The sequence below is a fragment of the Gymnodraco acuticeps genome, unplaced genomic scaffold, assembly GCF_902827175.1.
Source record: "Gymnodraco acuticeps unplaced genomic scaffold, fGymAcu1.1, whole genome shotgun sequence".
NCBI classification, from domain to species: Eukaryota; Metazoa; Chordata; class Actinopteri; order Perciformes; family Bathydraconidae; genus Gymnodraco; species Gymnodraco acuticeps.
The window spans coordinates 1,390,581-1,406,170 of NW_022991325.1; the positions used below are offsets into that span (position 1 = coordinate 1,390,581).

Genomic DNA, 15,590 nt, shown 5'->3' on the forward strand with positions numbered 1-15,590 from the left:
TGACGAGAGCCTGGACCAGAACCTGAGTCGCTTTCTGAGTCAGCTGGGGACGTATCTTCCTGATGTTGTAAAGCATGTATCTGCAGCAACGGGTTGTAGCAGCGATGTTTGCAGTGAAGGACAGGTTGTTATCTAGGGTCACACCCAGATTCCTTGCAGTCTGAGTCGGGGAAACAACTGAGGTGCCGATGTTGATTGTTAGGTCAAGAGTGGGACAATCTTTTCCCGGGAGGAAGAGCAGCTCAGTCTTGTCAAGGTTGAGCTTGAGGTGGTGAGCAGACATCCACTGAGAGATGTCAGCTAGACAAGCAGAGATGCGTGCAACGACCTGGGTCTCTGAGCGGGGAAAGGACAGAATTAATTGGGTGTCGTCAGCGTAGCAGTGGTAAGAAAAACCATGCGGGCTAATGACTGATCCGAGCGAGTTTGTGTACAGGGAGAAGAGGAGGGGACCAAGAACAGAGCCCTGAGGGACCCCCGTAGTTAATTGACAAGGGTCGGACTCAGACCCTCTCCAAGTCACCCTGTAGGTACGGTCTTTCAGGTATGAGGTGAGGAGGGAAAGTGCAGAGCCTGAAACTCCCAGTTTTTGGAGAGTGCGAAGGAGGATCTGATGATTCACCGTGTCGAATGCAGCAGACAGGTCCAAAAGGATGATGACAGAGGAGAGGGATGCAGTTTTGGCAGTGTGCAGTTCCTCCGTGACAGCAATGAGAGCAGTTTCTGTGGAGTGACCTGCCTTGAAACCAGACTGGTGCGGATCCAGAAGGTTGTTCTGATTAAGATAACAGGAGAGTTGTTTAAAGACAGCGCGTTCAAGTGATTTAGACAGGAACGGGAGGAGAGAGACAGGCCTGTAGTTTATAACATCAGACGGGTTGAGAGTGGGTTTCTTTAGGAGAGGGTTTACTCTTGCCTCCTTGAGACTGTTTGGAAAGTGACCAGAAGTTAGAGAAGTGTTGATGAAATGGGTGAGAAACGGTAGAATGTCAGGAGCGATAGTCTGAAGGAGGTTTGAAGGGATAGGGTCCAGAGGACAGGTGGTAGGGAGGGCAGAGGTAATGAGGGTAAGAACCTCACTTGGAGAGAGAGGGGAAAAGGAGGTAAGTGTGTTGGTGGAAGGAGGGTCTGGTGACCCAGCGGTGAGTAAAGGTGAGTCAGAAAAAGAAGAGCGAATATCATCAACCTTTTTTTCAAAGTGGGTAACAAAGTCGCTTGACAGAAGTGAGGAGGGGGGAGGAGCTTTTGGAGGGTCCAAGAGGGTGGAGAAGATGGAAAATAGTTTTTTAGGATTGGAATAGGAAGATTGGATCTTATCTTGAAAGAAAGAGCTTTTTGCCTGAGAGATCGAAGCAGAGAAAGAGGAGAGGAGAGCTTGATAGGTTAGGAGGTCGTCACGGTGTTTGGATTTCCACAATTTCCGCTCTGCTGCCCTAAGGACGGTTCTATTAGCACGCAGTGCATCATTTAGCCAGGGAGCAGGAGGGGACTGACGAGCCTGCCGAGATGTGAGAGGACAGAGCGAGTCCAGAGTGGATGAGAGAGTAGAGAGGAGAGTTTCTGCAGCAGAGTTTGGAGGCATGAGTTGGAACGAATCAGAGGAAGGGAGGGCTGAGAGCACCGACGAGGCAAAGGTAGAGGGGGAGAGGGAGCGAAGGTTACGGCGTACAAGTGTAGGATGGGAAGAGATTAGTTTGTTATGTTTGGAAAGGGATAGAGAGAATGAAATGAAGAAGTGATCGGATGTGTGGAGCGGGTTTACAGAGAGGTTAGAAGTAGCGCAGTTCCTTGAGAATATGAGATCAAGGACATTGCCAGCTTTATGAGTCGGTGGGGATGGAGACAGTGAGAAAGCAAAGGCGGTTAACAGAGATGTTAGTTCGTCTATCTTCCCCGTCTGGAGGTTGAAGTCTCTGAGAAGTACAGCGGGAGGGCCAGTTTCAGGGATGTGTGAGAGGAGATTATCTAATTCCTCCAAGAAGTCCCCCAAGGCACCTGGTGGACGGTAGAGAACAACAATGGTTAACTGTATAGGATGGGTTACTGTGACGGCATGGAACTCAAAGGTGGAAGGAGTGAAGTTAGGTAGCTTGAAGAGGGAAAAGCTCCATTTGGGAGAGAGCAGGAGACCAGTGCCACCTCCTCTGCCAGTTGGTCTGGGTGTATGGGAGAAGGAATATGCAGTGGAGAGCGCTGCTGGGGTGGATGTGTTGGATGGAGTAATCCAGGTCTCAGTGAGAGCAAGGAAATCCAGAGACTGCAGGGAGGCGTAGCCAGAGATGAAGTCAGCCTTAGGAACAGCTGACTGGCAGTTCCACAGGCCGCCTGAAACTAGATGTTGGATCTCAGTGGAGCACGTGGGATAGACGAGAGCAGGCCGGTTATATCGATTACGAGATATACGGGGCCAGTGATAATTGCGAGAAGACACATGAACAGGAATGGAGAAAATACACATGATTATAGCATGAGGGGCTAAACAACAAAATAAAATGAAACAAAATAGAAAATAAAAACACCAGCGATACTTAGCTCAATCAAAGTAGGATTTTCCTCCTCTTTGCCTCCCTCGTGACTCCTGTAGGACTCCAATGTCTTTGTCAGTCTTACTCCTGTAGGACTCCAATGTCTTTGTCTGTCTGACGCTGAAGCTGACGCTCCAGGAAAGTGATACCTAAAAATGGACGCCTGATTGCTCAGTTCTCACAGCTGTAGGGGCAAGCCCCTCTAATTAGTTAACTATCTACAGCTGATGGGCGACAATAGACTGGCCCTGCCTATATTAATAATGCAGGCTTGAGTGCTGAGACCTGTGAAGCAGGTTTCGCCTGAGCAGATCTGAGATTTAAAATCTCTCAAAAGCGATTTAGCCGTTTAAGGTACAATAACAATTATACAGAGTCGAATAAATGAAACCGAGAAGTCTAATTAAACAAGAATATAACTTACAGTGGTTGCTGCGTCAATAGGTAATGTCGTCACCGGGTCCAGATGCACACTGGTAAATTCGGAGCAAAACAATTCAGATACATGATTTTTAAAGTAATTATTTTCAATGCTATAAATTCGGTGTCTGATACAATTCAAATACTTCTGTCTCTTGTTTGATTCCATAGAATGTACCCTTTTTCGGACTGAAATACTCAGACCAGCCCATCTGGCACCAACAACCATAACACGTTCAAAGTAACTTAAATCACCTTTCTTCCCCATCCTGATGCCATTTGAACTTCACCAGGTCCTCTTCACCATCTACTGCACATGCCTAAATGCATTGAGTTGCTGCCATGTGATTGGCTGATTAGATCTGCGTTTACGTGCAGTAGAACAGGTGTACCTGATAAAGTGGCAAGTGAGCTTCATATTTGACTTTATTTTTTTATTTCTTTATCATTCATTTAGCCATCCTTTCCCTGTTTCCTTGCTCTGCCATCTCTGTTTACAGCGACAGTCTTTCCCAATGGGTCTGTTGGCAGTACAGGATGGGAGTGTGTTTCTCCTCTCTCTTTAAAAAGCCCTATATCGCCTCTATAGTCACATGCACACTCACAAAACACTACAGTAGACAGCCCTGCAGCAATGATAATACACACAGCCCACACCATAAGAAACAACTTATTTTTTCTCTTGTCATGTTCTCAATGTATTAGGGCTCTGTATGCTTAGTCTGACCCATCACTTCACTTAATTAAAAAAATATAACAAATTAAGACAAAGCCTGAAAAACATGTATTTTTAATCAAATGTATACAGCAAGAAACTGATTTCCAAAGAAGAAATTCACAGAAATAAGGACAATTTCTTTACAGAAACTGGTAATACATGGCACAAACATATTATTTTAAGGAATATATAGTTTACTTTTCAACATGTTTGGAAATACAACTAAAATACTACATCCTCCTGTAACAGTGACTGAATGTGTATGTTGGATCTGAAGTCCAGATGATCTCTCACAGCAGCTTCAAATGATCAGACAGTCATGATGCATCTACACAACAAAGGAGAGAAATAGGATTAACAAGTGAGACCAGACAACAGTTACTCAATTCTGCTGACATATTTCTGTTTTAATTGTCATGCATTGAATTGTATGGACATCCTTTATCTATACAATAGCATTTCAATAAAGAACTGAAAGATAGGCTGCGATGTTTTGTTGGTAGGAGCTAGGGCTGCTCAATTAATCGTATTTTAAATCGCAATTACGAGTATATGGCTTGCAACGATTACGAAAACAACGTAATCGGAATACAACGATTATTTTTTTATTATTATTATTAATTTATTTTTTGGTTTTTCAGTTGAGTTATACTTAAAGTTCAGGGTAATCAACTGTTAAAAACATACTGTTCAAAAAAAAATTCTCAATAAATTGATGTTTTCAAAGTACATGGATAATCGTTTTTAATAATCGTGATATCAATTATTGACCCAAATAATCGAGATTATGATTTTTGCCATAATCGAGCAGCCTTAGTAGGAGCTAAATATAACAAAACATAATACATGTCAAATCATTAATGGGTACTGATAAATTATTGGAGGGTTAAATTAGACATTTCACTTGATGTGTAAACGGAGACAGTCTCAATCAGGAACATTTATCAAACCTTTATTCAATGAAAACACAGTCAACAATCAGTGTTGTCAGGCTTTAGTCCAGTGTTTCTCAAACTTTTTCATACCAAGGACCACCTAACCAATAAAAAAACACTCGCGGACCACCTAACTCCACAAATATCCAAAAACACATCGTTTTTTACAAATCGCCTGAAAATGGTACAAACAAGTGGCAACATGTGTGATTAAGGTGTTTATCTGGGCTATTTCATGCAATCGAAAGTTAAACTTAAGCTCGTTCCATTGCGGAGATATTCCCGCGAGAGTGCGAAAAACTTAAATAAATGTATTTCTTTCAAATGTGAAATTTTACCAATATACTCACGGATCACTAGGGGGCGCTCACGGACCACCAGTGGTCCGCGGACCACACTTTGAGAAGTACTGCTTTAGTGCACCTACCTTCGTAATCAGTGTGAGGCGATGGGAAGTTCACTGGCTGTGGGACACTCTGCTTCACCTTCTGGTTAAATGCTTCAAGCTTAAAACAAAAACAATAGAAGGGGGTTGAATATATTATATTGTGGCATTTTCAGTAACAGTAGCAAGTTTAGCACAGGCCTTAAAACACTAATGTTTGGAAATCCTCTAAGATTAAGCTGTCTTTGGCTCTTTTCTGCTGTAACAATGTAAATGTCCCCTCTGTGGGACTAATAAAGATATTCTGATTCTGACGATATCTGGAACTGTTTATCAATAATAACTTTAAGGACTAGAAACACTCATCATGTGTTGTAGTTTTCATTAAAAAAAAGGAAACTGAGAAGACAGAAGTTCTATTTTGTGCTTTATGACGTTATATCTGCTGTAATATAATGACAGCTTTGCTAAATGGCATAACTCCTCATCTCAATAATCAATGAGATATTTGCCTGAGAATATGAGAAGTAAAACTGACAGGCCAAGACCATGAATACATAAATGTATTTAATGTAAACTTGAAAAGACTAAAGCATTTGGTGTGCAAGGAGGCGTGTGGCGCAGTGGGTTGTGTGAAGGTGTTCGGATCAGGGGGTCACAGGTTCAAACCCCACTGTAGTCAGCATGTCGTTGTGTCCCTGAGACACTTCACCCCAAATTGCTCCTGTGGGGATTCCACAGTATTGAGTATGCAAGTCGCTTTGGATAAAAGCGTCTAACAAGTATCATGTAATGGTTAATACCCAAGTCACCACTATGCATCGTTTTACAATGCTTTATTAGAGGACCTGTACCAAACAAGGATTGTTATAGACTCCAGGACACTGTTTGGAGCCCTGGACTTCTCTGAAGCTCCAAAATACTTCATTCAGATATATGCAATATTTTTCTTTACCAAATATTGCCTCTACTTACTGCGATTTTGATATTGCACTAGTTTTAGTACATTTTGTATCAATTGTGCCGTCCCTATATACTCTTTCTGTAAAGTTTGGGAAATACACTTTATTATCGTGGAATATATCTCTTAAAAGCAGTCATTGGTAGTGTCACAAAATGGAATAAATGATTACATTTATTATGTAACAATTAAGAACATGTAGCTTGTGAGACTGATCGCTTTGGTTTTATCGAAGGAACAGGCCATTTATTTTACATCCCACGCAAAATCCTTGATCAACACTCATCTATGAACATCTCTTAAAACAATAAGAGGGATTTCCGCAGTTCAGATGCAGTTAGTAAGAAAAATAAATTCACTATCTCCTGAAAGTGGTGCAAGTTTCCCTACCTCCCCCCCAGTGTTAAAGGTTACCTATTATTAGGTCACCATATATATTATTATGCACTTTTGGTTGTCTTTTGTACATAAATATGTGTCCCCGATGTGTAAGGAGAATCACAAAGTCAAAATACAACCCTCTCTCTTTTCCTCCTTACCCACATCTCTAAAAACGGGGGTACAACGGAGCTGATCCAGATTTGCCCCAACCTATCGTCCTCTATCAATAAAGTCGCTGTATCAGAAACAATGCGTGACGTGTTTTGGAAATAATATGGTCTGTGTTTACATTAGCAACCAACGTTAACACTGAGCTAACACTGTACTGGAGATAATATGTGTAAAGAAGCCGGATATAAAAAGGAACTGTCCTTGTGGGAAACCCGTGAGAGAGAAAGTGTTTGAGCTCCATACTGTTTCAGAAATAATGCTTGATGTGGTTTGGAACATAATATGGCGTTTAATCACGGCAGTGTTTAGCTGAGTTTCTACCAGTAGACAGCCTTCTCTTCAGAGCTCACTGCTTGAATGCGGGCGCTCCAAAGGGGCGTGGCCAGCAGCAGCTCGGTTACATTTATGGGGCTTTCACACCAACGCGGTTCCAGGGCCGGTTCGGAACTAGAGCCTGAAAAGCACCGGTTTTTCCTGTTCACACCGCAGCAAAGCCGCCTCTAAGCTCCAAAACCCGGTGCTTTTCAAGCACCAACAAATTGTCGGTCTAGAAGCAAGAACCGCATACGTCACGCTTACGTCGGAGGCGGGGGCAGGATCAACCTGAGCAATAACAATTGAAGGCGAGTACGACAAATTAAAGTTGTAACAAGCAGTAGCGCTGACCAAAGTGACTAGAACGCAACCACACACTTATTAAAAAAAACACACTTTATAAAGTCAGGCAACACTAACCAGGCTTCGTGTGATTCTGTTTATTTGTACCATCCCTTCGCTGTCATTGATCATTGTGGAGAGCAGGCAGACGTTTTGTTTTGTATTATAGCAGCTATCGGATGGAATCAATACATGGGCTGCACAGGTTGTCATGACTCATGTCCGACTATCACAAGTAGAATCATAACGAAAAATACGCCAGTAAAATGTGCCTGTAGAAAACGGCTTATGGCACAATAGGATAGCAACAAGTAGTCAAGATAGTCAGTTTAGCTTTGGTTGCTATGCTAACATCACCCATTTTGAACAGCGTTGTGATGGTCGATAAATGCCGCTGAAACACATTAATAAACAATGAACCACAGCACTCTGGAGAAAAGTACAAGGGTTGATAAGTCGTTATTTAATTTAATCTGGCTTCGTATGATTAAAAGCAACACGATCATCGATCCGACGTCGTTGGGGAGAAAATCAGCGACGTAACCTGTGACGTCATGACGCAGCAGCACCAGTCGGGCTCTGGGCGGTGTGAACAAAACGAGGGCTGAAAAGAAAAACCGGTTCCGAACCAGAAAAGCTCTAGCACGGAGCTAGAACGGGAACTGCGTAGTAGGGTTGCCAGAAACTGACCATGATTAAAATCGATTAATCGGCAGCCCTGGCGATTAATAATCGATTAATCGACCGACCGACCGACCCCCCCCCCCCACCATTTACAATTATTAATACTATTACTATTATTAGCATTAGTCTATATTTTGGTTGAAACTAAGCCAGAATTTTTTTTTTAATTAAATAATAAAAAAAATAAAAAAAAATATAATCGATTTTTAAAAATAATAATCGATTATGGAGACTGTAACGATTAAACGATTAATCGCTGGCATCCCTACTGCGTAGGTGTGAAAGGGGCAATAGTAGGGATGTAACGATACCAAAAACGACGGTATTTATCGCGATATTGAATAATAAATAAAAAAAATAAAAACATTTCTTTATTAAATAATAAATCTGATTTGTACAGCATTTTAGTAGGATAGCAGTATTTTAAAGTGTCAAAAACAAAGTGACAGTAACAGATTGGAACAAGAAAACCAGTGTTTTTGTACCTATAGTACTACCAAACAAAGTAGGCATTTTCTTTGTGCCACTGCATCTCACAAATAAACAAGGACATTTAATAATTAGACACTGCAATAAAATAAATCAAGTTTCACTTTAGTTTTTCAAGTAACTCAACTCAAACTCACTAGTCACTCACTCAGCATCATCAGACAGGTTTTTAGGAATATGAGAATGTCCACATTTCCAGGTATTTATAAGCTGGGATGTTTGGGCATTTACAATATCCCCTGCTCTGGAAAAAACTCTCTCGCTTATTACTGATGTTGCTGGGACAGCACAGCAGTGGTCGCGTTAACCGAATATTTTATTTATCAGTGACAGAAAAATCTGAAAGCTGTCTGTCATTTTGACAGATTAGAACAAACTCGGAACAGCGCCAACGTTTCCCCGCAGCGAGGCTCTGGTGTTATGCCGTGTTATGCATGCCTTCCAAAAGGAAATTATATAGTTTCCAAACCAGTACTTTGCCGTACAGATCAACACATGTCTGGGAGGTTTTGCTTTACGCTGTGTGCGCTCTCGCGAGGTGCATGCACACACGGCATGCACCTCGCGTGCATGCCGTGCGTGCATGCCGCCCCCCCCCCGTTGACAGTTCATGAGCGTGCTCTCTTGTGAACTGTTCAGACCCGACGGGTAATAAGGGATTATGACGGACATTTTACGATCCTGTCTGTCAAAATGACGGACAGCGAAAAAGTCAAACTGTGCATTGTCTCTCCACCGTTTTTGCCAAGAAGGTGAGGCTTATTGACAGGGCGAGATATAAATATACTGTTGGTACTTGTCAATGTCTCTAGGTGTGTAAATGTAGCCCTGTAAATACGATGTCCTTTTGTGTTCTGTTGTTTTATGTTTATGTTGTAACCTTGCTGCCTGCCATGTTGGACAGGTCTCTCTTGAAAAAGAGATCGATGGTCTCAATGGGACCACCTGGTTAAATAAAGGTTTTTTTTTAAAAAAAAGTGTTTTTAAAAAAAAAATAATCGCGGTAGATTTTGTCAGTCTCACGACGGTATTGGGACGTTTATTTACCGCGATATTCGGTATATCGTTACATCCCTAGGCAATAGCACTCAACCCTAGTAACAGGGCTGAAATAGAGGGGTATGAGGCATGCTGCAATGGGTGATCTGTTTGGTATTTTGAGCAAAACACTTCATAAACATGTTTTGTATAGATATGGCCCTATAATATTTTGTTCAAATATAGCATAATAGGTGAGCTTTAACTCCTAATGGCATTAACAAGATTTAACCAAGCCGAACTAAACTGTCATACTATGATATCACAATTCTGTCAGTTTTGTTACTGAAATGTTGTCCGAGACATATTTTATGTGCTGTTAAGTGTTAAAAATGAATGTTTGCGGTCCAGGCTCCACATTGAAAACAGTTGCGCTAAAACCAAGTACCAACCCGCGCAAACTTTAATTTTACAGTTTAACAAAAATATTTCTGAAAACAATAGAGACGAGAAATAGTCAATGCAGTAACAGAATCTATCTTCATATTTTTTCAGTGCTGCTTAGTTTGATGATCGGATTTCATGCAGCAGTGATTAACAGTGTGTTAGAGACTGCTCTGATCTGATTGGTTGCTTTTTTTCTGCATGTAATCTTCAAATTAAAGATCATTGAAGCAATAGAGGATTATGTTTTCACATATCTGTCTCATTCACTACTGTCAGGATAAACAGATTTAACAAATATAAGTATATTTTTGATAAATGTACTTACTGTAGCTTTAAGAAAGTTGATCAAATGTCAGGTAAGAGTGATTTTTTTCTTCTGCAACACTAGATAAATACTTGCCCTGATCCACAAATTAAATTTAGCTTAGCTGGTAGCCTAACTTTTCGGCATGATAAACTGAAATCCCATCCAAGTGGGATCAAACCTCCATAACATGACCTCCTGAAATTACATGGATTAGGAAGCTAATGTAACCAACCGTTTTCCTCAGGTTCGCTTTGACTTCCTCCTCTGTTAGCTGCCGTTTCTTCTTGTGTATCGGCTCGGGTTGGGACACACGTTCAATGTTATTTTCCTGCAACTTCGGTGGCAAAGGTGGAGGGTCCACCTCAGCCTCTGCCTTAGGCACTTCGGATAATAACGTTTTTCGTTCATGTTTCGCCATTACATTGTCCCAGTATTGAACCTTCCTGAGTTTCCTTGCACTCAAATTCTTCTTATAATTCTTTGTGGTGTTCTTTTTCATTACACACTGCTGCGTACTGTCGATGACCTGCAGGCAGCGAATCTTGGAAAAAGATGCAACTTGGCCTTCACTCGCAGACAAGTCTGGATTTACAAAAAAGTTTGTGTCAAGGGGGTTGTGATAGGGGTTAACCATGTGAGGTTCCCCCACAAAATCAGGAAAGTTATGGTAAGGGTTTAGGGGGTAAGGACCCTCACCGGGGTAAAGGGAGGGAGGAATAGACACCTGCGTCTGTCCCCAGTAAGTATTTGTGGCAGAGCTGTAAGTGCCTTTATCATAGGCAGTGTACTGTGAGTCCTCGGACAAACTGTATTGTGGAAATGTAGAACAATTATCCGGGTTGGGATGGGGGTTGGTTTGGTTTTGTGTAAGACTGTTTCCATCTCTGCTTCTGTCTATAACAATTTCTCTGCTTCTGTCTCCAATTCTGTTTTTGCTATTGTCTCTAATCCTGTCTCTGCTTCTGTCTCTGCTTCTGTCAATAATCCTGTCTCTGCTTCTGTCTCGGCTTCTGTCAATAATCCTGTCTCTGCTTCTGTCTCTAAATCTGTCTCTGCTTCTGTCAATAATCCTTTCTCTGCTTCTGTCTCTGCTTCTGTCAATAATCCTTTCTCTGCTTCTGTCTCTGCTTCTGTCAATAATCATTTCTCTGCTTCTGTCTCTGCTTCTGTCTCTGCTTCTGTCTCTGCTTCTGTCAATAATCCTTTCTCTGCTTCTGTCTCTGCTTCGGTCTCTGCTTCTGTCAATAATCCTTTCTCTGCTTCCGTCTCTGCTTCTGTCTCTGCTTCTGTCTCTGCTTCTGTCTCTGCTTCTGTCAATAATCCTTTCTCTGCTTCTGTCTCTGCTTCTGTCTCTGCTTCTGTCTCTGCTTCTGTCAATAATCCTTTCTCTGCTTCCGTCTCTGCTTCTGTCTCTGCTTCTGTCAATAATCCTTTCTCTGCTTCCGTCTCTGCTTCTGTCTCTGCTTCTGTCTCTGCTTCTGTCAATAATCCTTTCTCTGCTTCCGTCTCTGCTTCCGTCTCTGCTTCCGTCTCTGCTTCTGTCTCTGCTTCTGTCAATAATCCTTTCTCTGCTTCTGTCTCTGCCAATAATCCTTTCTCTGCTTCTGTCTCTGCTTCTGTCAATAATCCTTTCTCTGCTTCTGTCTCTGCTTCTGTCTCTGCTTCTGTCAATAATCCTTTCTCTGCTTCTGTCTCTGCTTCTGTCTCTGCTTCTGTCTCTGCTTCTGTCTATAATCCTGTCTCTGCTTCTGTCTCTGCTTCTGTCAATAATCCTTTCTCTGCTTCTGTCTATAACCCTGTCTCTGCTTCTGTCTCTAAATATGTCTCTGCTATTGTCTATAATCCTGTCTCTCCTCTCTCTCGAATAAGTCTGTTCAGACTTTCGTTCCAGGTTTCCAGTGCTGGGGGAGCACTGACGCATTGGGAGGCTGGGACTTAAGCTTCTAGACTTGGTGGACCTTGAGGAGGATGAAGAGTTACTGAAATGTCTCTGGGGGCCACTATGCTGACTCTCCTGTGCTGCTCTACATCCTTCTACATTTGTGTCTTCATTCTTCTTCCCGTACAGTCTCTCCTGAGTCCGATCTTCTAGTTTGCTCATCCCTTCCACTTCCAGGTTCAACCCCAGAGTTTTAAGAATATTCTGAAGCTGTTCATGCTGCACATCCACCTTTGGTTTATCTTCTTCTTCCTTCTTCTTCACAACTGAAACAGGTGACTTTGATGGTATGCTAGAACCAAACTTGCTTTCTCCTCCTTCATTCCTACTTTCTTCATCGCCCGGCATGCAAAAGGTGTCGTGGCCTCTGTTGGTCTGACTGAAGTCGGGAAGCGAGGCTTCACTGTTTGATCGCTGGACCTCGCTCCTGAAAGATGGATGTGGCTCTTTCTCTACTGCAGGGGGCTGAGTGGTTAGGAGCTGCTCGCCTGAAGGGAGATCTTCATCATCATCATCATCATCATTGACAATCCTGCTGAGGAAGTCTATGTCCACTCCTTTGTTGAGCACGCTGAGGAAGCGCTGGAAACCTTCGTTGGCGATAGTCTCCTCCTTGGCTGGTGAGGTAAAGCTTCGACTGGGGGGAGACGGTGGGGTTTCACCGCACTGAGGAAAGGACAGATATTCAAAAACATTTTATTTTTTTTACACCTCATTTCATGAGAAACAAAAAGTTATGGCAAGCACATTACTTTTTTTTATGATTGGAACTTCTAAAGGTCTAAAAGTCTATGACAATTGAGTTTATTAATTTAATAGAGCACATTTCTGCGCTCTCTACTTCAGGGAATTAAATACAGCCATTTTAAAAGTTATACATCTATGTTTTTAGGTCCGACCTGATACAATTGCAAATGGACTTTAACATCAGTGTGACCAGGGTGCTTATTCCGATAAAAGACATCGATATGAAAAATGGCACTGAGATTGATTTAAGGTTCATGGGATTCCTGTGCTGAAATGTCTTGTTATCAAATCTGATTCCAATAAATCTGCATTAAGCTAATAATAGCCAGCTGATTTATCAGTTCAGCACTGTAAATAAACACGATAATGGAAGGAGTTACGCACATTTTGATGGTCTAGGTGGCTTTTTAAAAAACAACCTATATTGCAATAATAATTGCAGTATTATTTCAACATTACAAGTGATGAGTATATTCAAAAAAGAAAGTGTAATTTACCTTTAAGGTTACGGAAAGGTTAAAGGATAAGTAGCTATAGATAGAACCCAGATGGCTAGATAAATATGGATGATTACCATCATTATTAATGTATTTTCTTGTATATATTGATATACTTTTTCTACAAATTAAGGGGCAAAAAGTGGTACAAACCTTGCGTGCTGGATCACTGCATCTCCTCTTCATTAGCGCCTTCACTCTGAGCTTCAGGGGATGGTTGTTCTGCAGGAGACTATCTTTGCTCAGCCTGGATGAGTGCATTCGCTCTCTGTGCGACCAAAACTGAAAAACAATAAAGCAGTACAGTATAGGCCTACAGTTTAATTTGTGGAACACAGTTGGACGCTGCAAATTGGTAAGAAACCCACGTTAAAAAAATATTAAACAAAGGATTATCTAACCATTAACAAAACGTACTTACCATTGAGTTAAATATGGCAGGATTTATTTTCTGCAAAATGACATTCACCCTTTCTTTAAGAGTTGCCCCTTTGCATGTAGCTGCATTACTGGAAACGTTTGGCAGTGTTGGTTCAACTGCTTTCAGAGCAATGGCAGCTTTCTTAAACATTATCCGCTCCTCTATCTCTCTAAGCTCTTTCCTCTTTCTTGACAGCTCTGGATCTTCTTCAACCGATGGAAGCGGTTCTCCGTCTGGGTCCTGGACTTCTGAGTCTTTAATATAAACATTATGAAAGGAAGGACTCAGTCGCTCGTGTTCCACATTCACTCTCATGCTGCTGTGTGCTTCACCAACAGTGGGTCTTGAGTATTCACAGTAAGCGTCCCACTCAATATTAGTTCTTGGGGTATTCTCAATGCTGTTATTTATGTCATTTTGATGATTTGGGTGCAGATTTCTCTGGATTGCTCGTATGGCATCCCAGTCGATTGGATCCATCCTTCAGCCAGCCTCACTTAAGATGTATGTAGTCAATGCACTCTGTAAAGTAGAAACAATGTGGAAAGATTACTTTCGAAGAAAAAGACCAGCCTTGTAGACTGTTACTGTACTGACAGCACTGAAGAAAAAGAAAAAAGACCAACTGTCTTTTGGACAAGCCCCCCTCTCGTCACTGTTGACACAACGCTGCGTTCACAAAGATTACTTTGGCTTACATACTTACTAATTGTGAGGAAAGACAAAGCCTGGCTTTTGATAAACCAACCTGTATTCCACGGTGACATGCTGTACTTAAGTCACTTTGCAAATTTAGGACAGAACAGACAGCAAAACTGACTAGCGTTAAATTCAGTTTTTAGTCGGATAGCTTAGCAGCTAGCTTAGCATCTAACAGACTGCTTACCTGCTACAGCGTCTCAAACTACCCCTTCCTCTGTCGCATAGCGGAGGTTTTGTTTTTTCAAGGCTGTTATATGGAAAATGTAATTATTGAATACTGATGTGCCAATAGGGACCTTCAGTAGGCTTCCGAAAAAAGCGGGGGGTAACCGTTAATGTTAAAACAAATTGGCCAAAAATGCTCAGAGCTTCGGTGGTGTGAAATGTTGGTACTAACAGCATCACCCACAGGGCGGAGTACCAACTGCACTGTTCTGACTGACGACTTATGGCCATATGACCTGAAGACAGGCGTTCACCTCGTGTTCCACTAAACTTTGACAAAAATATGATGACATTAACATGTCATACTCATTGGCCTAAGGCAGTGGTTCTCAAACTTTTTCTGTCAGGCCCTCCCTTTGGAGAAAAAAAAAAAGTCGGGCCCCCCCCAACACAAATAGTCAGGCTCAGTGGCGCGGCGCCAGATATTTATGTTTGTGGTGCTGTGGGGTAGCATGACGTTTCATATATATTCATGATATTGGGCTATATAAATAAACATTGATTGATTGATTGATTGATTCATAGAGGGTGCTCAAACATTTAGGGTTTCCCATTAATATACCGGTCGCTACAGTGGAATTTTCTACTGCAACACTCCCCACGCAAATACACAGTGTGACAGTTACAATGAAGACTCCAGGCATATAGGTGTAAGCAGGGTTAAAGTGCTATTTGTATAGGTGGTGTGTGGACCTCACGTAGGGGGGTCCGGGGAGCGTCTATCATTTTCCCAACCCAGTTTAGATTTAACCACGCCCACTTCCGCATTACGCAAGGATCCACGTAGCTCTACGCGATAGCGTCATAGACTTCTTCTTCGGCAGTTATGTGTATCCTCAAATGTCGTTTTCAGGACAAACAAGACATTTTAAATATCTTATCAGCTGGTGTGCAGAATATTGAATATAACCTTGACTATTACTGTGTACTTCATTTATCTGACAGCATTATTTAATGATACTATTTTATATATATATATATATATATATATATATATATAC

At 41.8% G+C, this 15,590-nt stretch overlaps 1 protein-coding gene across 2 annotated transcripts; it reads right to left on the minus strand.

Moving 5' to 3' along the window:
* Nucleotides 1-3,718: 3,718 nt before the first annotated feature.
* On the minus strand, nt 3,719-14,760 carry LOC117562547 (uncharacterized protein DDB_G0283697-like). Of its 2 annotated transcripts, XM_034240399.1 has the most exons (7): nt 14,549-14,760; nt 13,663-14,184; nt 13,395-13,523; nt 11,621-12,663; nt 10,291-11,440; nt 5,026-5,104; nt 3,719-3,991 (listed from the first exon to the last, which is right to left on the minus strand). In XM_034240399.1, the coding sequence occupies exons 2-7, from the start codon at nt 14,140-14,142 to the stop codon at nt 3,981-3,983; spliced, it is 2,892 nt and encodes a 963-aa protein (XP_034096290.1). In that variant the 5' UTR covers nt 14,143-14,184; nt 14,549-14,760; the 3' UTR covers nt 3,719-3,980. The 2 variants fall into 2 exon arrangements, with proteins under 2 accessions (XP_034096290.1, XP_034096289.1); XM_034240398.1 differs by having other exon boundaries at nt 10,291-12,663.
* Nucleotides 14,761-15,590: the final 830 nt, after the last annotated feature.